This window comes from Neoarthrinium moseri, assembly GCF_022829205.1.
Source record: "Neoarthrinium moseri strain CBS 164.80 chromosome Unknown scaffold16_Wmoseri_CBS_16480, whole genome shotgun sequence".
Lineage (NCBI taxonomy): Eukaryota > Fungi > Ascomycota > Sordariomycetes > Amphisphaeriales > Apiosporaceae > Neoarthrinium > Neoarthrinium moseri.
In genome coordinates, this window is record NW_026055130.1 from 365,162 (window position 1) to 388,738 (window position 23,577).

The window sequence follows — 23,577 nt, forward strand, 5'->3', positions numbered from 1 at the left end:
CACCGCTGGATTCTGCCGGGCGTCCGAGATACAGTAATGAGAGTAGGCTAGTTAGGCTGGACGATGAGAACGGCGGCTCAAGTGGACGTAGGTATCACACGCCCATATCAAAACGTCTGGAGCGTACCACAGGAACAGCGCAACGGCCACCGCCCAGTAGAACTCGCAGGTAGGCAGATTGTCGCAGGCAATAGCACCGTAGCCGGTCGGATTCTCGCATAGGCCAGCCAGCCTCGTTTGAGTCAGGCGTTCCAGAAAGGCCTCCACATTGTAGAATAGTCCACAATCGGAGCGCTGGTAACAGTTAGAAAAGAGTCATCATACGGCGGACGAACTAATACCGATATGCCTCCTAAGGCCCTTTAGTGGAAGTCACTCGCGGATCGAGGATGTTGGTGCAAAAGCAGGGGTTTTGAATGAGGCTGAGAGCGCGGAGATGCTAGAGCAGCAGGAACTAACCCCCACATCAGGATGAAGTGTCGTTTATAACAAGTGCCGTAAAACTCAGATAATTCCTACCCGTTAACACAGACCACTGTTGCCCATTTATTTAATAAATAGTATATTATAATTTATATAATAATTTGTTACATAAAAGTAAAGCAAGTGGACCAAATTCTACAAAACAATTAATGAAAATAATATATTTTAATATTAAAAACACGCCCAGATTCGTTGAAGATCTTGAAGCTACCCAGATTCTATCAATCACATGTCTCTAAACCCGTCTGTCTCCAGGGGCATATCTGGGTCCAACCGAGAACCCGGCCTATGCTGCGTTTCCCAGGCATCACGCCCTAGCCCATCCAAGGAACTGACCGGTGTCGGCTCCGCCAACGACACATGCGGAAGCTCATTCTCACCACCACTGGCAGGACTCACGGACCGGGCTAATGCTCTAAGAGCTTCTATCTCTCGCGAGCACGCGTCATCCTGGCATTCTTCGAACCCAAGCAGATCACGCAGCTCCTCCGGACTGGCACGCCGCGTGTCATTGAGGCCCACGACAATCAATCCCACCTGCTCGTCCCACTCCCGCTTTGCATTGGCAGGAAACGCGGCAGGGCCGCCGGGCCAGTACTGCGTGACTTGAGCCTCGGCTTGGTTGGCGCCAAACCACTGGTCGCCGTTCAGAAGCGCGTAGCCCGGCCTTCTCCTCCCGTTGACCGTGGGCACGCACTCATTGTCGGGGATACCATCGTCGGCCGGGATGTTGAGGCCAGCAAAGTTCAGGGTGAAGGCCGAGCGGTGATAGGTTATCTGGGAAAAGTGCCATTCCGTCGGTGGGTTATCGCCGCCGGGGTCTTGCTCCGAGGTAGCCGTGTGTCCCACCTCGTACGCCGGGACGTTGCGGCACTTGTCAAAGATCTTACCGGCGGCCGAGTTGGACTTGGAGTTGATGTAGCGCACCATCTGACCGGCCACGGTCGGCGGCCGTGCTGACATCTTGGCCCTTGCCGCGGGCCATTTGTCGGCCATGCTGGTGAGATCCCCGTAGCCGTCGTTGAAGGGAGCCAACACCGCGGGTGGGAACTCATCGGGCGAGCACGTGTCGGCTACCCCGATAATGCCATCCCAGGCCATCGTGTTCCGCTCTCTGTTGAATTGCGCGACGACCGGCCGGTCCTTGCCACCTCGCTTATAGGGGCATGTAATGGTCTCGTATTGCTGGTAGTGATTGATGATGGAGCGGTAGTTGAGGCATGGCTGGGCCCATTGGTTGCAATTGATGACTCCCATGTCGTGGGGTGCCATCGCAATCTCTGTTGTGACCTTTGTCATGGAAACGGTGCGCTTTCGTTTCCTACAGCCCCCAGCATTGTCGGCACGCTTGGCGTTGGCGGGACACGACGATGTATTCGGTTTGGAGTTTGTTTTTGGGGGACGGTCTGCTTTCTTGGAGGGCTTGTCCCATGTGATGGAGTGCTCCTTTCCAAATACCTTGAAGACGGCTTTACCCTCTTTCTCCACGCCCTTGACGCAGAGCTGAATTAGTGCCGGAGTCGCCGCAATTTCGGCAATATCGAGGATCTCCCCGATGATGGGTATAGCTGCCTCAATCAACTCGAGGGGTGCGAGTAGGGCGGGTACGGCTACCCTGCAAAACACCTTGGCCGCAATATCCAGGGCTGCCTGTTCGGCTGCGGCCTCGGCGGCTTCCTCTGCGGCTTCCTTTGCTCTGTCTGCGAGTTCTTCCTTGGTGGGCGCCGGCCTGAAGTCCTTGCAGCAGTACGACTGTATGCCGCCCGTGCATGTCTGATCGCCCTTTTTATCACGATGGTTTGTGTCCTGCACAACCTCGGTCTCGCCATCGTCGCAACCGCCCATACATGACAAGCCGACGCCTCGATAGCCGCGCCACTGGCAAGTTCCCATAGTAGTCCCATCTTGACAGCACAGTGACCGATACTTATTTGCCGGGCATCTATCTTTTGCAGACAACATTCCCGGCTGACCGTTCATTTGGGCGACCTCGTTGGTCCCCTCTTTGCAACTCTCGCCGCATCCAGTCGAATAACACGTTACACCGGCGGCCAGGTCATCACTCATCTGCTTTGCGTCTTGCTGGTCTCCTGTAGTAATGCCGGGTGCTGGAGCCAGTCCGTTATCAGCGCCCTGGTCACGCTGGTCGATGGCCCAAACCATAGTCCCGCCGAGACATCTCGAGTTTGCAAACTTGCGCTTCTGATCAAAGGTGTCTTCATCATCGTACGACACCCACTGGTTGTCGTTCCATGTGATCCACTTCACGGCAGCCTTCTTATCCCAAACCGGCTTGAGGTCGTTATAGCTGATAATGTCCTCAATCTCTTGAAGGTCCAGGATGCCGCTAGCGTTGGAACATTCTCCGGCCTCTGCACCGCCATTAAACTGGCATACACCATTGGGCTCGTTGCAGGAGCCATCGACAAGCGTGAAGCTTCGTCCGTACCACCCCATTCCAAGAATAACCTTCTCGGGCTTAACACCGGCGCGCCAGAGAAGATCCAGGCCCAGGTCAATCTCTGTCACATTGGTATGAGGCGCCAAGTATGGGCCAACGAATTTGGACTGAGCATCCCAGGTGCCATGCACTAGATTCAAATTAGTTATGAGCCAAGACGCCGAGGGTATTACTTACAGTCATAGGCCATGAGACTAAACCAGTCAATGTGTGGCTGGATGTTGGCCAAATCAAAGTGCTGGAGGTACCAATAGGAGGTAGGTAGCGTCATTGAGATTCCATACCGGGTCCCTTCGGCAACATGGTCAGTGGTTCCGTTCTAGTTCGACTTTTGATGGAGAAGTAGATGCAAGCCATACCAAATGCCTCCCTCAGCTCCTTGACCAAGGACACATAGTTTGCCGTGTCGGCAGTCACACCGCCGCGGTCATCTGCTTGCGGATACTCCCAGTCGAGGTCCACCCCAGTAAAGCCGTAGTGCTCCATAAAGGAGATCAGACCCTGGATAAAGGCTTTGCGATTCGAGGCCTTGCTCGTCATGTCACTGAATGCTGTACGTGTCGGGCCCGGATCAGTAAATGACCATCCTCCCACCGAGATCCAGGTCTCGAGGCCCGAGTACTTGTCCTTGAGAGCGGTAAAACGGCTGTACAGCTCCCCTGTCTTGCCGTCCATGGGCGCGATGGCAAACGAGGCGGGATCGAAAAATGCAAAGGCAAAGTTGATGTGTGTAAACCCGTTGAGGTTCAGGTCTTCGGGGGACACGCTCTGGCACTTGCGCGTGTTACTCCATGCCTCATAGTAGCCAACAGTGCGCTTGCCGATAGAATTGCCCGAGCATGACGGCCTCTTCACGTCTCCACAGCCACCAAAGTCCGACTGGCAGCCCTTGTCGCAAAATTCAGAAGTCGAGCCGCAGAATCCAAATTGAGAACAGCACACGCCGAGCGGACATTGCTGCTTTCCCTCCTTGCCATACTGGCCGCATTCGGCTTTGGCGTCGCAGTTGGATGTGCAGTTTCCCGTCCCGCATTCGCCCGGGGAGTAGCCACAGAGATTGTTGTTATTCCCTCCACAGCAGGCCGCATTCTCACAAGGAGTCTGCGCGTTGCATGTGCCGGTTGGGAGGGCGCGATCCTTGAGGTTGAGCAGGCCCGGCGGCGACAATGCAGACAACGTCAAATTGAATGCTGCATTAATCGGACTTGCACCGACTGGAAGAAGGTGCAAAAGCCAGAGTAGCAATGGATTGCTGAACATGTTGCTGAATATTTTGAAGTCGGAAATTGAAGCGAGAAACAGCTGAGAGTGACGAGTACTGTTTTCTCGACGTCGTGCCTGCCGCACACCAGGGATGGATGAGGGCGGTCCCTATATCAGGACAGTGCCATACCAAGCATGACACTGACCATTGAAAGATTGATCTCTTGCACGAATCAACCGTGGCCGAGACCATCCTGTGATAGCTTCGGTGGAAACTACCCCCGTTCCTGTAAGCTTACCTATAGTAGGTGATGTCTCACGCCCCACTGAACGGTTACAGTAAACCTGGACCGTCGAATAGAAACGTGCTTTCATACACACCTTCCTAATCCAGCATTTACCCAAAACGAGAATATCCTATAAGGATTCATTATGGTATGCAAGAAACCGTTAGATATGCTGTGTAAGCTCAATATCTCACCTTCACTTTAACCGGTCAAACCATGTGCAACCAACCGAACAACACCTGTCTAAGGCCATCGAGGGCTGACCATCTCACAATGACCACCTAATTTGAAGTTAGATTTGTGGGATATCATGAATATCGACGCCACGGTTGAGGATCTTGTCTTCCCCTCAGACGTCCACGTCCACGCCCATGAACGACTCCAGGGGGTAGCATTTTCAATTCCTCAAGCACACACCAGGTCCTCAAGATGGCATTTCCACTTTCTGCATTGCTATGGGTACTGCTGGCATCGCCATTACTGGCTTTCAACCTGTATCCAGGCGTTGACCAAGCCAAATTGGCCGCAGCCCTGAACATCACCACAGCATGTGTACAAGCTCTGTGAGGCGATTCCTTGCCGCGTTGACAGACTTGCGGCTAACCTACCCCGTGAAGCAATGAAACGCTGCCGGAATGCGACCAGACCCTGCTGCAGATGACGGCGTCTCTAGAAAACTACTGGTGGACTGATGACAACTTGACCGCTCTGTGCGACAACAACTGCTCCCTATCAGTCACCAACTGGAACATGGACAGCGCGGCAGCCTGTGACGAACAGTACTTCACCGCATACGGCAAGCTCGTACCGATTTGGACGGTGACGGAGCGATATGTTGAGAGCCTGGGTGTGGCTTGTCTCGAGTCATGGTGAGATGTCTTCCCAATTACAGACATGGATCGGGCAGAGAGGCGCAGATTGACTGAGATGTAATTATCAGGTCGGATGACTTTGACTGGTGCCTGACAGAATCCCAGGAATGGGTGGGCTTGGACATTCTGCGAGCAGACTGCGATGCAAACCCCACGGATCCCACCTGCGCAGGGAATGTGACAGACATCCCGGAGAGCAGCATCCGGATGGCGAACCTCTACCCCGATGAGATTGTGAGTCAACCGTGAGCATGGAGTGCTAGCTAATTGCCCGCTAAACAAGTTGCACAACAGCTCTGCAATGACTGCTTCATCGACATGCTCTACACGCGCGTCACGTCCAATTACCTGCCAGACTCAGATCACTCTGATTACCTCGCCGACCAACTGCTGGACATACAGGACGTGTGCAACAAAACGCGCCCCGATTTTACCATGCGGCTTCCGACCACGTACGACACGGCGCCGCCGCTCACTTCGCTCAATCTGGGCAGCACGACAACGACGTCAAGCACAGCCGCGCCCACAACTACGTGTGCGGGGCAGGCGATTCCAGCAGGATCTCTGACGTGCGATGACTTGTCTGCCCTGTACGGCGTCAGCACCGGGGCCCTGCTGTGGTACACGAACAGCGACCAGTGCACAGTGAGAAGCACTGCCTGTCTTCCCCAGCCGTGCCAACTCAAGCAGGTGAAGGCCGGGGACAGCTGTGCTTCGCTGGCTGCGGGTGTTGCCGGCAACATCACCAAGGTGCAGTTTCAGAAATGGAATCCTTACGTTCTCGGACTGTGCGACAGCTTGACCGAGGCCCAGTATGTCTGCGTCAGCTCCCCCGGCAGCAACGGCACTTTTGTCCTCCCCGCACCCCCACTCGGCACCGATGCCGACGCCGGCAACCAGCAGCGCGGCGGAGCCGGCGGCGTTGTCACCCCGACCACCACGGTGACCAGTACCGTCGGCGCCGGCGGCTCTGCCACTAGCGGGGTCGGCGTCCCAAGCCCCACGCAGGACGGACTGGTCGCCAACTGCAACAACTTTGCCAGCGCCGTGGTGGGCGACGCGTGCTATGCATTTGCCACGTCGCACGGGATCCAGCCTAGCCAGCTGTATGCGTGGAACCCCGTACTGGGGCCCAATGGTGAGGAGTGCACGACGGCGTTGTGGGCGAGCGAGTACTACTGCATCGGGACCAAGACGCAGGATCCGGTCACAGCACCGGGGCCGACGCAGACGGGCATCGCGGCCAATTGCACAAAGTACGCGCAGGCGATAGCAGGGGACGGGTGCGAGGCGTTTGCTAAGCGGAATGGAATCACGCCCGCGCAGCTGTATGCCTGGAATACCGTACTGGGTGCTAACGGGGCGAACTGTGGGACGCTGCTTTGGGCGCAGGAGTGGTACTGTGTTGCAGTGTCCAGTGTCGGGGTGAGGAGAGCAAGTCTGTAGACTATCAGGGTTTCATTATACCGACCCGGTCTGAGATATGATTCGAATTTAGTCATAAAATTCAAGACATTAAGCATCTTCAATTAGACGTGCTTGGTTCCACGACATTGTTCCGTACTTTCCGGTCACCCTCAGCCGGGAGACAACCCGTCCCATTGGTGGTAGGGGCTTCAAAGCGGTATTCGTCTCACGCAGGATCAAACCCCAAATCCAGTCTCACCCAGGGGGGGGGGGGGGGGGGGGGGGGGGATTGACCAAGAATTATTTTATGTTCAACAAAGGAAGAGAGAAAAAACCGAAGGAAAACAAATCCAAGAACTCTAAAACACATAGTTACTCAGCCGACCATGTCTTCATTAGAAACTCTCCCCCCAGACCCCCGCCTCGACTCACCGGCAACATACTCGGCCCCTGCCGTCATCGCCTCCATTGAGACCTTCTACCGCTCTCTTCCGCACATCTCGCCCGAGCACATCCACACCCCGCCGCCCGGTGGCTGGCCGTCCATCACCAAGGAGGCACTCGGCAAGTGGAACATCCATAAGACTGAACAGGTCGTCGGCCTGCTCAGAGACCTGCCCTATCTCTGTTCAAGTCAGCCTCGCATCGCGCCCGACGCTCGCGTCATCGACTACAGGCTCGTGGGACACGCACCCGACGACTACACGACGACGGAACCGAATCCAGGCAATGAATGTGACTGTCACCACCACCATCTCCTCCCGCCACGCCCCCGCCACCCCCCACCTTGGCTCTCCCAGCTCGCCGACAACCACCATCAATCCGACTGGGGTTTCCAGCTGCCCCTCACAGCCGTGCAGCTCACGTGGGACCAACATCGTGGCGCCGCCTGCCACATACTCGACACGCTCGACGGGACCATGAGCCTGTTCAGCGCCGAAGGCTATGTGTACCCGTCACCCAAAGGTCACTATTCCTCGGATGACCCGCGCGTGTGGCGGGAGGCGTGCGACGAGGCGACGGTGCCGGTGGCGGAGCTGCTGCGGGAGTGGAACGACAGGTTTCGATGCATGGAATGGTTGGGCGTGCCGGGGGGTGGGGAACCCGGGGTGATTGTCGTGGCGGGGACGAAGGATCTGTGGTGGAAGCAGGGTGAGTTTGAGGAGAAGTGGTTGGCAAGGGAGATGGTGGTGAGTGACGTTTCGAGTTGTGTATGTGAGAGAGAATGCTGATCAACTTGAACCTAGGCGTACTCGGCTATCTTTAAGAAGTATGGATGGCCAGATAACTATCGAGGTGGGGAATGTCGTAAGACAATTGCTGAACTGACAGAGGAGGAGATGGAGCGGTATCTGGAGGCACACAGGCAGGAGATGGCGCGTCTAGAGCGTGTTGAGTCGGAAACGTAAGATGGTGAGACGGGGTTGTGATGGAGACGACTGACCATAACAAATTGCGACATTGGCGATGTCCGTCTTTGGAAGCTGCAACGTCGGTAGCCCACTTTATCATTTGAGCGAGAGACAAGAGACGAGGAGTAGACGCAACAAGAGAGAGAGGTCTTGATATTCCCCGGTGGGAGTAACCTCAGACCAGTGAGGTCCATCTCAACAGGCAATTGATTGAGCCCTGACCAGCCAAGAAGCACCAGCTTTGGGCCTCTTCAGGCCTCCACGGGTGCCGCACTCGTTATTCATGTGGCATGGAAAATGGTGAGCGCTTATGAATTGGCAAGGCGCCGACGAAGGAAGTTCCAGGATTTTTTTAGGTCCGGTTGGGTGGTGGCGCATAATACCTAGACACCTAGGACATTAAAACGGCGTTTGGAGGATGACTAGGCTATCTGGATGTAGCAGTCATCTTCGTTCCCGTCGCGAATGCACTTATCTACCAGAGTCAGCTGCAGAGCAAGGACCAGGACTCAACGGCAAGGCTGCGATTCACACGAGGCAAGCCCTTCCATTGATGCAGTACACGCGTGCTCCGTAATTCGCAATTCATAATGTCGTTCTCATTCTGTGAAGTTGAGAGTCGTGGTGTTGTAAGGCAAGGAAACAGGGAAGAATCGAGCGCTATCAAGGTTGAACAAGTTCTACAGGGCGGCCCCTCACTATACCTACATTGCCGCCGGAACTAGTTTCTGACACTTTTGGTCGCGTTATATGGAGGCATATATCAGCAGGAGTTTACAATCTAAATGGGCCAAAAATTGACCTTGGTATATATTTTGCTATACAAAACAGTACAATGCTGTGCTATATCATGCCGGCTGAAGACAAACTTTTGTTCATTGAATACATTGCAGAGCCATCGTGGGATTTCAAGATAACGGAAGAATCGAGCCCTATGCCAGTCATCGTAGGATATAACCCTACGCAATATAAAAAAGACCACTTTTCGTCAGATTTCCGCCCTACGAGACTGAAAATTCAATAAAACTTACCTTGTGTTTTCCTGCCTCACTACTGAGAATTGAAGGAAAATGCATACAACTATAAGCGGGAATAAAACTCTGGTCTTTTTTATACAACTCACGTTGATGTTTAATGCAATCCTCAGGCCTGTAATTGATTCATCTTGATCAGTTGGGGTCCGTCTCTTCAGCATAGAGTATTGTTGGACTCAACGATAGTGTCGTGGAAAGACCAGGTACGTTGGCTGGAGTGCCGGATACCGTCACTTACTAGTCCTGGAGCACCACTCCAGTTCAATATCTTCAGATTTCATACATCTTTTTCTATAGCAACAACAATAACTCTGCGATTATAAGCTAGCGAACTTGTGCTCGTGTTCGCCGCCGTCTCTATAATTATAGGATCCTCCAGGTGTTCAAACTCCAATATTCAATCATACTAACTACTTAGAAGCCCACACCTAGAGTCGTTGCTTCAATGACTTGGATAATTTGTGGTTATCCCGACAAAGCAAACATGTATATTTCCTTTGTTGGCATGCAAGAGGTCCCATTATATTCTTTCACGACCAACATAAACTCGTTAAGTCGTACGATACTTAGTCGTGGTCCCCGATGGGATACTATACGTCGCATGGCCCATCTAGCATTCTCTTTTCGCACTAGAAGTACAAACATATCTGAGGCGCCTCACATTGAACCACTTAGACTCCCACCACTGCCTTCGCAGCCTGCGACCCAGCGACTCTTCCAAATACTACACACTCCAGCAAAGACGACCCACCCAGGCGATTGTCTCCATGAATGCCTCCGGTAATCTCGCCCGCCGCCCAAAGTCCTTTGATAGGTGTCTTATCCATTCTCAAGACCTGAGCTGCTTCATTGAAAGCTGCGCCACCCATAGTGAAATGCGTAATAGGTGTCACTCTGCCTATGCAGACCTCTGCTTCCCGATTGCCCTCCCCGGCTTGCAGCGTCCAATGGCCGAACGACTTTCTCCCGAAAGCGGTATCTGCACCGGATGCCACGGCCCTCGCATAATCGTCCACTGCCTGGATAACAGTTGGTTCGAGATCCTTGACTTTCTTCTTCTCCATCAGTCCCTTGAATATATAGAACCCTAAATGTCCTTGGGCAGCCTCGCATGCGCCAGGGTCCAAGAGGAGCGTCACGTCCCACTGGCGGCTATTCTTGCTGCTCGGACGAGGCATCTTCATGATTGCATCGCTGACGTGTGCCCTGGTTCCAAGTTCGTTGACAAAGCGCTTTCCTTCATGTGATAACAAGATGCCACCCTCGCCACGCAAAGCTTCGGCGGCTAGGAACTTGTACCTTGCCTCAGGTTCCTTTGGATCCACGAATCCTGTCGGATGGACTTGAACACTATCCATGTCCACAAACTCTGCACCGATCTCCTCTAGAATGCCGTGCGCCCCAGGTCTGTCATCGTTCGTCGACGGCAGCCCAGTGAGATCTGGCCGGTACTTGGCTAGCAAGCCCTTTGCATCTCCAGCAAACCCCCCTGCGGCGAAGACGATAGCGCCTTGAAGTTCATGTGTCTCACCTTCATGGGTGTAGCGCACACCGCTTACGGCACCGTTTTGATTTGTGATCAGAGACAAGACTTCAGCTGCGTTCGTGAGCTGAAATTCAGGACTGTCGCCCAGCTTCTTGAGGAGAGCGCTGACGATCGAGAACCCAGGCGTTCCCTTGGCTCCACGGTGCGTCCGCGCGATGGAATGGCCCCCGAGAGGCGCAACGACGCCCAGGTCGATACCGAACTCCTCTACCAGCCAGTCTACCGCGCTGCAAGAGCGGCTTGTGAGTAAAGATACCAATGCCTTCCTGTCGACCACTGAGCTGCTCCCTGCACTGCTGAACCTCTGTCCAGCCGAGCGCACTGTGTCGTCATAGAAGAGTGCATCTTCCGTGATACCAGCTATTCGCTGGTGCTGGGTTCCGGCTCCATTGATGCCAGACGACGCCTTGATGCTGTTGCCGCCGGGTTTGGGTGCGCGGTCCAGCATCCGCACTGTCGCGCCGGCCTTGAGCGCTTCGTAGGCTGCAGACAGCCCGGCTAGGCCGGACCCAACCACGATAACCGGCTTCTGCGATGCTTGTGTCATGATGGGAAATGCTTGTTCTATCGCTTTGGACAGTGTGCGAAAATTGCGGGCAATGAGCGGGCTGTATTGCATGCCCAGGAGAACAGCCCCGATAGCGATGGACACTGCGACAAGAAACCTACGAAGTATCCGCATGGGAATCTATCGATTAAAAATCGACCTAAAGACGATTCCAATTTTCTTATCTCTTCGAATGCATTAGCCGTTCACCATGTGGTGCAGCCGAGCGCGCCGGTGGTTGAGTTATTGGGCCATATCATACCACTTTTCTTATCGTATGATCGGGGTTGATGGGTCGGCCCGCTTACTGTACGAACACCCGTGAGACGAAATGCCCGAGCCCCGACAGCTTTCGGATCATTGGCAAGGCGATGAACCTTAATTGTGCATCATAATTTTTATACACGAGGGTTTGCTAATGGGCTACACCGCTGTGCTCCCACTATGATTGGCCCGGTGCCGTCACAGTAATGTGTGATTTGAAGTCCCCAATGACGTGTCTTTTGCATTTGAGTGTTCCGAGACCATATTATCCTGAATTGTGTCTTAGATAACTGTCCCCAGGCGCTTCTATACCCCAGATTTCTCGATATGTTGTCCTTCGACCTTCTCTATCAGCTCAGAGCGGTTGGTGTTGACAGCATCGCCCATGGACGGCTTCCAGTGAAGCATAACCTTGCCGCCTGTGAAAAGCTTGTCAATTTGCTCGAGAGACAAGTTCTGTGTCTCAGGGTAGAAAAAGTAGATGAGCGGCAGGAAACAGAAGTTAAAGACTAATTGTTACGTGAGCGAGGTACCAGTACTTTTCTGGGAAGGAGTCATACTGCAAAAATAGACATATGTACGCCATCCGATATTGCTAATGCTGACAGGAGTGATCTCAACAACGAGGAACGTGAAGATCCAGTTCGATGCTGACGCGAGGGCCGCCGCTCGCTGTCGGATGGCGAGGGGTGCATATTCGGCGGGAACTGTAGCATGTGTCAGACAGATCGAAGGCCTAGGAGCATTACATTCGTCTACTCACGTAGCCAAGGAATGGCGAGCAAGCCGATTGCGAAGAAGAAGTTGAACATGAAGAGCATGATTGACGCCACAATACCAGCGGGGGCAGAACCATTGCGAACAGTGCCAGCCAAAATTGCCATACAAGCACCCTGTCCTGCTGCAGCGAACAGCATCAGTTTTCGGCGACCGAGACGGTCGATAATCCATATAGGGATCAGCGAAGAAAGAAAGTAGGCAACACCATTGAACCCAGCCAGCAGAAGGGACAGGTTGTGCGAAAGTCCCACGGAGTTTTGAAATATGCTGGGAGCGTACTGCAATACTAAGAGTTAGCAACCTAGCCATCTAAATTGCCGAAAGCTTATAGCATCTCTGCATAGTTAAGCAGCGTTGACCACGCGTATTTTGACATAGCGCGTAGTGACTACTTTCATAGAATGAAGCCAAGGCAAAGCGCAAGGCATTATAGGAGATTCGGAATACTTGCGTAGGTGATTAAATTTATCCCTGAAAGCTGTTGCATAAACTGTCCTCCAATGCCCAGCATTGTCCTGTAAAAGAATTTCTGTTCTCCATTCTTGAACAGTGCTCGGTAAGAATTTCCATGGGCAGCCTCTCGTTCCTCGTCGATTGCGTGCTGGATCTCACTCATTTCTCGATTTACCGGTTCGTCGTCGGTCTGTACGTTCTTAACGACAGGAAGTAAGGCCAGCAGGATTGAACGCGCTTCATCGTGTCGGTCTTGTGCAATCAGCTGTAAAGAGTGATTAGTATTTTTTTCATCTCTCATGTAGCACAGTGATATAGAAACCTACCCAACGTGGTGACTCTGGCAGTAAGATGATGAGGGCGAACGTTAGGAGCGCAAAAAGGCATTGAAGAGCCAAGGGAAAACGGAACTGCGATTCATTATCGACGTATGACATCCCATAGTCAACCCAGTATGCAGTCATGACACCAAAGATGTTGATAGCAAGTTCGATGCTCAGCTGTGTTGTAGTTAGCAATGTAATGTCCTTTTACTGTGATTTGTGGTTCGCTTCCAGACATACCCCTTTTCCGCGCTTATGCGCCATCATCAACTCGGAATGCCAAACGGCTATACGTCCATAAGCGAAAGTACTTCTTTTGAATCAAAGGAGCGAGCATACGAATTGTGCTTGTATTGAGACCATTTCCCAAACCAGCGACGATGCGACCCACAATCATGTGCGGGATGGAATACGCGCAAGCCTGAAGCGCGCCACCAACGCAGAGCACAAGACAGCCTGCCATGATAGTCTTCCTCCGACCAATCTTCTCTCCGAATACAAGTGCAAGAATCGAACCGAAGAAACACCCAATCTCATAGATGGCCACTACGGTGCCCTGGAGCGAAGCGCTTCCGCCAGCTCCAGCGGTGGTATCGATTTCCGGAAACTGGGCTGTGAAAGCCGCTCCGGTCAAAAGACCGGACATGACACCCTGGTCATATCCAAAGCTTGCACAGGTTGTCAACGAAAGATGCAGGTGTATGCAGATAGGTCTTCTCACAGTAGAAAGCCGCAACCGGCTGCGGCAGTGATTGCCCAGTGGAGCGGACGGCCAGTCAGAATGGTCATTCTTGAACAATATTTTTTGGGGCCAAGTCAAGACAATGGCGAAAGGTTGCAGAGTGTTGCAGAAACCCACGAGGGCTTTTTGTGGTTCCATCGTCCCATTTACATACCCACGGACAAGGTATGCAGCTGCAGGTATTGCGGCTCACCCCCTGCTTCCCCAGCCAGTCCAAACCCAGGTTAGGTGGAGTTTTCTACCGAGTCTCCCCAGCTTCTTCCCCACATGGGGTTGCAAAGGGGTGCAAAAAGGAGCAATCTTCAGTCATAGCGCTAGGCAGGGATAGATGGCCGCGGCTCGGGGTAGATGGGCGGCTTGGGCTCCTATGACGCTGGCGCTCCAAATTTCCTGATCGGCGGAGATAGTAGCTCGGAGCGCAGCACTGGTCGTACTCAAACTCTGCCCCAGCTAGCCATCACCCCAGAGCATCTAAACCCACGTTGGGCTTGCAATGCCGTACATCGGGTGGTATCATGGCTGAGCCTGCTCCTCGTGCCGCGACGGTCAAACGTGTTCGGACACGAACTGGGTGTTGGAATTGTAGACGTAGGAGAAAGAAGTGTGAGCATCTTAAAAAACGTGTCTAGTCCCTAACACTCTCGATTGACTAGTAATATCAAATCGTGTAGGCAGCGAACATCGCCCTGTGTGTAGGACCTGTGCCCGAAATGGAGAGGACTGTGAATGGGGCGTGAAGCTGGTCTTTCGCCCTGAGCACATCGAGACCATTTCCGCAAGTCACCCGTCGATGCAGAGGAAAACGACAGAGCCACAATGTCCTAAGGATCTTAGAGTAAGTAATCATCTCTGTTAGAATAGCGAAGCCCCAATTTTGACATCGCCAGATAATCGATGTGACCCCAGAAGTTATCCGAGATTACTGGAATGACGCGCCCTCAACACCTGAAAGCAACGTCGCTGCCAGTCCAACAGAGGCAAGGGAAGTTCAGCATCACAAAACAACAAATGCTCGGGATGATTTGTGCACACCACTGGTGTCGGGGACTGTGCGGCGTGCTGATGTCGAGGCACATAATGGGTTGGGTGACGGGACGGTTGGAGGTATAATTCTCCAGGAAAGTCCCGATCCGCAGATACACTCACCGGCGAGAGTCTATCAAAATCTTCGAAACGAGCTGATGAGCGCACCGTCACCATGTTCATACGATACCATGCAATCCGCCGCAGCGCGTCTTTTGAATCTAGGCCGCTCGAATTCCACAACAGTCGATGTGGAAGCCCAATATACACGAACACTCCCAGACAGCACGGTGCTTTTGCCAGGAATGAGCAGTGTTTCCAACAGCTCCAGCCCTGCGTCTCATATATCTCCGGAGGATGGCGTCTTTGTACCTGGGTCTGCGTATTTCGAATTCCACTCTGCACTAAGGAACCACACCTTTCAAGCCGCAAGATCGGCTTTCCCAACGCGGCCAGGGAGCCCGGAGGACCCATTCACACCAAGTAGTCAGATTTATGCGGTCCAACATTTTCATGTGCATGACACAACTTCAAATGCCACCTGTTCATCGGAGGCTGCGAGATTGTCTGTCCCAACATCGCAATTTACAGATTTGACGCAGCAAGAAGAACATCTCCTGTGGAAGAACTGGGTGGATGAGATTGCTCCGTGGGTAAGTGCGCCAAATCCCCCTCATACAACTAGTCATACGGCTCAATGGCGCATAGCTGGATAAGTTCGATAACGAACACCATTTTGGACACGCACTGCCGCCTCTGGCTCGAGAGCACTTGCACTTGCGGTTCTCAATGCTTGCTCTTTCTGCTCGGCAGCTGGAGCGGAAGTACCCGGAGCGGTCTTTGAAGAGTCTGGAGCTGTACCAAGAGGCTATCCATCTGCTTGTTCCTCAGCTACAGGAAAGGACCACGGCCGTTGTCGTTTCGTGTGTCGTACTCTGCGTTTTAGAAATGATGAGTTGTAAGTGTTCGCCATTAATGTGGACTGTTGGTATGCTTGCATACGCTAAGGTTGCTTACAGGCTCCCCAGAGATGTGGAGGCAGCATCTTGATGGCTGTGCTAGCTTGATACAATCGCTTGACATAGATGGGCTATCAGGGGGCTTGAAACAAGCACTATTCTGGTGCTTTATACGAATGGGTCGGTTTAAACTATCTACCCGAGAAACTTTTGTGCGGAGATTGATTATCTTGACAGACCTTTGCGGTGCTTTTATATCAAATGAGAGAACCATTATTCCCATTGAGAGTTGGTTACCTGAACCGGCTGCTGAACCTCACATTACCCTATTCTACCGAAGCATGGGATTCAACATGTACGCAAACTACATGGTATATCTATGCGGTCGGGTGATGGATTTGATTACGAAGAAAAGCGAGGGTTACGAATACGCCCGTCGGTGGAGTGAACTGTTCTGCAACATAACTGAATGGTACACTCATCGGCCAGCAGAGATGCAGCCAGTACTTGACTTACCCCCTTCTGAAGCTGACTACGCACGCCCCTTTCCAGTTCTTCTCTTTTCGAATTCCTCAGCCATCTCAGGGAATCAGCTGTATCACACTGCTTCCGTTTTGATGTTGCAACAGAAGCATCATGGAGTGAGTTTGAAGCGAGGAACCAGATCAATATTCTGGCACGCTCGCAGGATTTGCGCGATCTCCATTTCAAACACGCACCACGGATGTTGGACGAATTGTGTACAACCACTGTGGATCGCGGGAAGGATAATGTCGCACCCTTCTGAACACCGTGCCATATTGGAGACATATGAACTGATTGAAAAAGATACTGGTTGGGGAACTAAATGGAGAGCAGACGACTTGAAAGCATTCTGGGGAGATTTGGGAGGTGACTAGGTCAGTAATTGTATGCCAAACTGTTACCTTACCCAGTCATGAAGAAACTCCGGAATGGAAGCGCTCTGAGTTGCTCCAAGGAGCGTAGACGTTCGAATGCTTGGCAGTATTTCATATATAGATCTATGCAGAGGCACAGTGGCCACCGTCTACTCTAAGATCGGCGCCGGTCATAAATGAGCTACCAGGAGACAAGAGGAATATAGCGGGTGCCTTGAAATCTTCAGGTGCACCCAGTCTATTCAACAACGCCCCAGCCATCCAAGTCTTCTCCAAGTCTGGATTCTGGGCGAGCAGCATGTCGGTCATTGCGGTGCGGATGTATCCTGGAGATAGAGTGTTCACCCTAATGCCATGTGTACCCCATTCTTGCGCGACGGAACGGCACATCTGCTGTACAGCAGCTTTGCTGGTGTTGTATGCGGAGCAACTCAGTCCCTATATGTAAACACAGATTAGTGTGGCCCCTTATGTAAACGCTTGTTAAGGGAAAGCGTACCCGATTGGCAATCTCCCCAGACATTGAAGCTATCAAGACAATGCTACCCTTGACACCATTCTTAATCATTATTCTGGCCGAGTGTTTGGCCGTCAAGAACGACCCAGTGACATTGACGGAAAGTATTCGCTCAAAATCGTTCTTAGGGTATTCGACAGCAGGGATTTGTTGCTGTATGCCAGCGCAAGCAATGACACCGTAGAACGGTGCCCCCACAGCATCACCATCGGCTGCCACCTCGTCTAGAACCTTTGCTAGGTTCTCCTCGTCCGTGATGTCGACTCGACGGTAGGTCAGGGACAGTTTTGATAATTTGGCGGTCTTGGTGGTCGCAGCCCACTCTTCTGCGGCGGGCTCTGTGAGTATGTCGAGACACGCCACATTGCCACCCGCCTCGAGGATGGCGGCAGCCAGAGTTATACCTAGCCCACGGCCAGCACCTGTGATGGCAATTGTCTTCCCGCTAAGTGAGAATAAAGAGGCGTGAGACGTGTTTGCAGGCGTGATCTTTGACTCGGGAGGGTCAGTCGCAAGCTTGAAGTCGGGCACTGCGCTCTCCAATCCAGGCATTATGAACAGCGTGCGAAAACGGGAAGCGAAGTTGTGTAACGATATAATTGTAATCGCAAAACTGGTCTGTTCTAGATATGAGAAACTTTATGGTATTATTTCACTTTGACGAAGACAAAGACTGTTGGATACAGCTGTCCCCGATACGCGGTCCAAGCCATGTCCGTAGCATTGTTCTGAAACTCCATAAGGCTCAAAAGCGCAAGTCCAAACGCGTTATCTGGTATTTGCTGCCACAAACGTGGGGTCCTAATGGGGTGCACAGAAAGTGTTTACAGACGTGCAGTTGGCTATCAATCAGTGCAGGCGCAACGTTAAAGACGACAAATCCACAAATAGTCAAATATACGCGCAGTTAATGTAAATGTTCTAGCGTGGGGAGTGGATCAGGCCCGCGCTTCGGCTTTCTGAATTGGTGTCAGAGGGGGTCATAACCGCTATGAGGTCATTAGTAGAAACAGCAACAACAGGGCAATGATCACCGCGACTGAGTCGTGACAGTCCTGGTTTGGTCAACGCCGCCTTGGCTATTCTCACCACTGCGGCAAATACGTCCCAGACAGGGGGTATGGTGATGGGAGCTACCCGGACTCCCTTGGGACGACTAATCTGGTGGAATGGAGATAGGAGACTTAGGGACGAGAGGGCCAAAGCCAAAGCGAAGATGGCAGCCACTTTCATTTGTTATGTTAAGTCTATGTTTCTTATTCCTCTACCTCTTGGCATGTGTCCTGCTTCATGATGTCCTCACGCATGTTATGGCTGGCTGCCATTATCGTTGCCTTGGCCCGCTAGGGCATATACCGGAACCACAGAACATTATCGGCCAGCTCGCGTTCCAATATCTTCTGTTCCTCAGTCAACTCCTGGACCCCCAACTCTCGTGTCAATGTGTCTCGTCGAGCATTCTCCTTTCGGCACCATATCGTCATGAACAAAGTCAAGAAGAATGCTACGCTGCACATTGATTAGTATGAAAACAAACAGACAGCGGGGCTGCGCTCACCTCACTAATCCAATCAAGATGCAATGTCCAGCAATGTATCGCGGACCGTCACGGGTGAGGTAGACGTAGGAAGCAATGATTCCACCGCAGTTGCCGCCCATGACCTGCATCGCAATACCAGTTCCGCGCTTCAGGCTGCCACCAATGTTCGCTCCATTCCAGGCCATTCCCAAAGGAATCTGAGGGTAGATACCTGTAGACATATGTTAGCAGCTTTCGGTCGGCTCTGGTCAGAGATGGACCTACCGATAGCGGCCAAGACTGTACCGGTATATTGAACGGACGCGTTGCCACTGCCGGCTAAGCAAGCAAACCCAGCAATGGCAATGAGTTGGAAGCTCAGCATAAAGACGCCACGCTGGCGAATTCTGTCCGCAAACCAACTGACGGCAATCGTGAAAAAGCAGGCAAAGACGTAAGGTGGGACAGACATGAGCTGGGCATTGTTCGCAGTGTATCCCATGTTCTTGATGATGGTGGGAAGGAACAAAGCGAATGAGTAGATAGGACAGAAGCCAGTCATGCAGATGAGCATAAAGATGTAGATCTTCCAATCCTTGATCGCTTGCCAAACGTACTTCATGTCGAAATCGTTAGATAGGTGGCCACTATCCTGTAGGAGTCGCCGCTCGACCTCGTCACGCTCCGCAGATGTAAGAAACTGAGCACTATACTATGTTGTCAGTATAAGGAAAATTCAGGAGTCATTTCGGCTTACGTAGCGGGATAGTCATAGATGGCCCAGTACGCGGTAAATGAGACCAGAATACTGAGAAGGCCTTCCAAGATGAAGATCCACGACCATGCAGATAGACCACCAACGCCGCTGGTATTGCGTAAGCCACTGTTCATTTTCCGGTGATCTCAGTCCTCACCTCATTTCGGCGATACCACGAGCGAGTATGCCACCAAATGCACCAGCTAGTGTAGCTGCCGAGAAGAACAAAGCCATACGAAAGCCTGTCTCATGCCTGCAGTACCACTGAGTGATCTGGTTGTTGATATTAGCACGCTGATCGACCCTTATTCCTTTCTCGTGAGAATCTCTAGAACATCACAGGTGCTCTTCAGGAGGTCCCTGTCGATCCATAATGACGGCAGCAACTCACATAGTAGTTCACTCCAGGAAAGAGACCGCCCTCAAACAGCCCGAGGAACACTCTGGTGGCCATCAGTCCAGAGTAATCCTTGACGAAACCCTGGCCGATCATACTGGCCGACCATGCAACCATGATGAATGTCAACCAGATCGAGGGTCGGATCCGCTTCATCATCATGTTGGAGGGGATCTCGGCGGCGATGTAGAAGGGGAAGAGGATAGCAAGGCAGTCATTGTACTGAATTCCCTGAAGCTTCAAGTCCTGCTCAAGATGATCGAGGCGCGCGTTTCCGATATTCGTTCGGTCGAGGAAACAAAGCCTAAGAAGTCGTCAGCAGATGAAGCACACCCAATCCAATAGCAAACCTACAGGTAAATCAGACTCATGAATGGGATCAAATGCCAGTCCAATTTTCTGAGGAGTCGTTTTGTCTCATGTTGATCAAAACCCTGGGCTTCAGTGATGCGCACTGATACCGAGTCGGAGGACTTCTCGTGCTTGGTCTCTGTCTGACTCTGCACCACGAGGGTGTCGTCTCCCACGGCGTCGGCCATATCGGAATGCAGCGGCTTGATTGAAGAAGATAAGCACTGCTTAAAAGTTTAAAGTCGAGGCCCCTGCCGACGTGAAATGTGACTTGTTGGCAGCTCGCGCACTCGTTGTGAAGATTTGGCGGAACTCCGAGCTACTATTACTCGCGTGCGGAAGCCATGGGCAACGCCACTACACGGGGAAATGCGGACTTCTTATATTATCATATCTTTACCCCCTTCAGACCCAAGTGCTGACGTTTCCATGCAACTGAATCTCTAGTCTAGAATTATGTTCTCTGAGCTCCAGCAACAGAAGCTGGAAGGTGCAATATCAATCTTGGCTGTAACTGTGCCATGCATGTCAGACCCATGCGGCATGGCAGGTAGGGACTCTTCACCAATCATCTCGGCAATCAAGATGTTGACTGTCTAGTTTTGCAATGTTTGTAAGACAGAAGAGACGTTTTCGTCCGGGATTGACAGACTAAGGGCTTGTGGCTGCATCAGCCACCCGGCCATTTGTCCTTACACGATGGAGAGTACAAAAGTACTGATACGGACGTTTGAGGACGCCTTTCCCATTGGAACACATGTCGAAGGGCCTAGATCTCCTCGCGTAAGAAGGCCCTTGTCCTACGTACCAAGCTTGACCCTGCCGGCTGGCTGGCTGGCTGGTTGGCTGGCTACGGGCGTACGCACGCGGGACCCCTCACTTTCGCCGGGTTAGGCATATCAGTTGGACTGCTAACTACCGTACATGTCAACTTACAGGAGAAAGCGAGTCCAGGATGGAGCGCCCACAAAGCCACAAACGCAGAAAATATAACGGCAGTGGCTTCAACGGTTCGAGGTTGCCAAGGAGTTAAGCAAAGACAAGCATTGTGGAGGCAAGCCGCCTGGAAGGGATGGCCCGCCTCCACACTCTCCCCGTGTATTCAGCTCCCCGACGACCCCTGCTTATTGTCGAATTAGAGTTCTAGCCGCCTAGGGCTGGTCCCACTCGAGGTCCACCGCCTTTCGGACAGTCTAACCCGCAAGCAAGACAACCACCACGGCTGTAATATATTGCGGGATCTCGCCGGAAATCGAAGCGATGTGTAGGCTGAAGTTCTTTTTCTTCACTCGCTAGTTGGGTAGCATAGCATGAGTGCGTAAGGGAAGCGGCGGCGCCAAGGCCAGGTGTTTATACCATCAGAGAACCACCTCCTCGTGCCAGCCCATACCCGATACGTGAGAACGTGATAGATTGCAGGTCTATCTCAGAGTAGGTTTCAGGTTAGCAAAACTATGATATGCTTCAATGTTGAGTATGGTTGAGACTAGAAGACATTTTCTGTTGCTGCGGCTGACGACCCCCACTGCCATGGTATAACGAGGGAATGCAACACAAGTGGTGCAGCGGCTGGGCTAGTGGGAGGGAGGTACCGTGTCCAGTGAAGAGTGGGTGGAGCTGGCAGATGCCGGGCAAATGAAGCAAGATGACGAGAGGCAGAGTCTCCTTCAGCTTTTGCGTCTGACCCGTCAAATTGGCATATTTGCTGACATGATCCTACAGGTTCTGGGCGTCAATGGCGATCGCATCATTGGCTCAAGCACCCACAAGCTCCACTACGCTGTGCGGCACAGTCGCCAGTCCCCTGAGATCGGGTTTCACAAATCTTGGGTTGCTTTGCAGGACCCCATGGAGCTCTCGTTCTCTTTTTAATGTATTTCGCATCTGTGTGTTCTTCGCGATCGCTCGATTATGCTGGAGTGAAGAGACGGCAGCCATTGCCATGTTTGCCCACCCAGCTGCTCCCTTAACCCTAATCCTCCTGGCGCAGGCGCTGGTGGGAGTCGCTCAGTCTACTCGGCAATGCTACGATCCCGCAGGATATCGCTTCGACGATATTCCTTGCTCCAATGACACCAGTCAACACAGCCTGTGTTGCGGCCCCGGTTGGACGTGTCTAGACAACAAGGTCTGCCGTTACACAGGTACCACGCAGCCCGCGCTGGTCTATAACACGCTGGTCCGAGGCACGTGCACCGACGAGACATTCCAGTCTGACGCCTGCCCCCAGTTCTGCCTGGCAGGAGACGCGAACAAGAACGGCAACTTCATTCAGAACTGCAACAACGGGACCGGCTGCTGCATGATCGGCGGCGCTGCTTGCAGCTGCTTGCCCGGGGCGCCAGATGCTTTGGATTTCGGGACAACCAACATCCTCCAGTCTCAGTCGGTGATTCCGCTGGTGGAGAAGGATGTGTCTTCGTCGGCGAGCCCAAGCACCACCAGCACGACAAGCGCGGCGACGAGCCCGTCCACGCTGGTGGCAGATCCAGTAAACACGTCAGTCTCTAGCTCTCCCTCTCAACCTGGGGGACTGTCTGTGGGTGCGGTGGCAGGCATCTCCGTAGCGATTGGCCTCGTGGCCATCGTTGCGGCGGGTTTCTCGATCAGATATTGTCTGCTCCGGCGCCGGAGGGATTCGAAGGACGGAAAGCCCCTGGCAGAGAATGGGTCCTGGATTGGAGGGTCGGATCACAAACCGTTCATGCAGCAAACTTGGAAGTCCGAGGCGGACGGAGAGAGCTGGGTCAGGGAGCTTCCAGCCGAGAGGCGGCTTGAAGAACTGTCCGGAGAGAGCCGGCTGGTGGAGGTTCCCGCAACAAATGCCAGGAGAGCCGAGCTAGAATGAGAAGGGAGCCGCTCCCAGGAGCTAATGAACGAATATGATGAGAAAGCCGCAGACCTGATGCACTGGCTTGACTGGTTTCTCATAATGCACAAACGCACCTACCTAACTTGTATATACAGAGCATACTCGTACTGATGCTTCACAACGGGCACTAAGTACCGAGGTGGTCGGGCTATAGGAAACTTTATGTGAAGGCGATCTAGAATGTACCGACTCCATGGCAATTTCATCGCATCTCGGAGGAAGTCAGAAACCATCAGACCTCCGGGACAACGACCGTCCACGTGATCGGAGGCCAGGTATAGCTACCCGTCACCGGGGTGTCATGACCTCCTTTTGGAGCACTACTCTGTGCGTAGATCGCGCCCCGCCATCACCACCTGGGAAGTGAGAAGTCGCAAGACACAAGTTACACCCCCCGTTCTGTCCCGAAGCTCGGAAGGGTAGCTTTGATGATCAGGTACAAGCCTACGACACCGACCATGACGTGTCG

General features: G+C 52.7%; 7 protein-coding genes across 7 annotated transcripts; 2 read left to right on the top strand and 5 right to left on the bottom strand.

The window, feature by feature from the left end:
* Positions 1 to 51: 51 nt before the first annotated feature.
* Positions 52 to 4,204, bottom strand: JN550_005338 (uncharacterized protein; the record flags this gene model as incomplete). The annotated part of the gene is made up of 4 exons (XM_049316954.1): positions 52 to 294; positions 820 to 3,074; positions 3,122 to 3,235; positions 3,304 to 4,204. The coding sequence occupies 4 exons, from the start codon at positions 4,202 to 4,204 to the stop codon at positions 52 to 54; spliced, it is 3,513 nt and encodes a 1,170-aa protein (XP_049172754.1).
* Positions 4,205 to 9,830: 5,626 nt separating this feature from the next.
* On the bottom strand, positions 9,831 to 11,252 carry JN550_005339 (uncharacterized protein; the record flags this gene model as incomplete). Its single annotated transcript, XM_049316955.1, has 1 exon — positions 9,831 to 11,252. The coding sequence occupies one exon, from the start codon at positions 11,250 to 11,252 to the stop codon at positions 9,831 to 9,833; it is 1,422 nt and encodes a 473-aa protein (XP_049172755.1).
* A 570-nt stretch (positions 11,253 to 11,822) lies between these two features.
* JN550_005340 (uncharacterized protein) lies at positions 11,823 to 13,861 on the bottom strand (the record flags this gene model as incomplete). The annotated part of the gene is made up of 8 exons (XM_049316956.1): positions 11,823 to 12,025; positions 12,077 to 12,223; positions 12,280 to 12,582; positions 12,744 to 13,014; positions 13,076 to 13,249; positions 13,313 to 13,359; positions 13,412 to 13,740; positions 13,794 to 13,861. 8 exons carry the CDS (start codon positions 13,859 to 13,861, stop codon positions 11,823 to 11,825), a joined length of 1,542 nt encoding a protein of 513 aa, XP_049172756.1.
* A 301-nt stretch (positions 13,862 to 14,162) lies between these two features.
* JN550_005341 (uncharacterized protein) lies at positions 14,163 to 16,583 on the top strand (the record flags this gene model as incomplete). Its single annotated transcript, XM_049316957.1, has 7 exons — positions 14,163 to 14,415; positions 14,468 to 14,649; positions 14,702 to 15,490; positions 15,546 to 15,795; positions 15,857 to 15,976; positions 16,034 to 16,268; positions 16,349 to 16,583. The coding sequence occupies 7 exons, from the start codon at positions 14,163 to 14,165 to the stop codon at positions 16,581 to 16,583; spliced, it is 2,064 nt and encodes a 687-aa protein (XP_049172757.1).
* Positions 16,584 to 16,818: 235 nt separating this feature from the next.
* JN550_005342 (uncharacterized protein) lies at positions 16,819 to 17,764 on the bottom strand (the record flags this gene model as incomplete). The annotated part of the gene is made up of 2 exons (XM_049316958.1): positions 16,819 to 17,133; positions 17,195 to 17,764. 2 exons carry the CDS (start codon positions 17,762 to 17,764, stop codon positions 16,819 to 16,821), a joined length of 885 nt encoding a protein of 294 aa, XP_049172758.1.
* A 791-nt stretch (positions 17,765 to 18,555) lies between these two features.
* JN550_005343 (uncharacterized protein) lies at positions 18,556 to 20,424 on the bottom strand (the record flags this gene model as incomplete). Its single annotated transcript, XM_049316960.1, has 7 exons — positions 18,556 to 18,721; positions 18,771 to 18,963; positions 19,017 to 19,438; positions 19,489 to 19,596; positions 19,646 to 19,761; positions 19,880 to 20,189; positions 20,240 to 20,424. 7 exons carry the CDS (start codon positions 20,422 to 20,424, stop codon positions 18,556 to 18,558), a joined length of 1,500 nt encoding a protein of 499 aa, XP_049172759.1.
* A 1,754-nt stretch (positions 20,425 to 22,178) lies between these two features.
* JN550_005344 (uncharacterized protein) lies at positions 22,179 to 23,084 on the top strand (the record flags this gene model as incomplete). The annotated part of the gene is made up of 1 exon (XM_049316961.1): positions 22,179 to 23,084. The coding sequence occupies one exon, from the start codon at positions 22,179 to 22,181 to the stop codon at positions 23,082 to 23,084; it is 906 nt and encodes a 301-aa protein (XP_049172760.1).
* Positions 23,085 to 23,577: the final 493 nt, after the last annotated feature.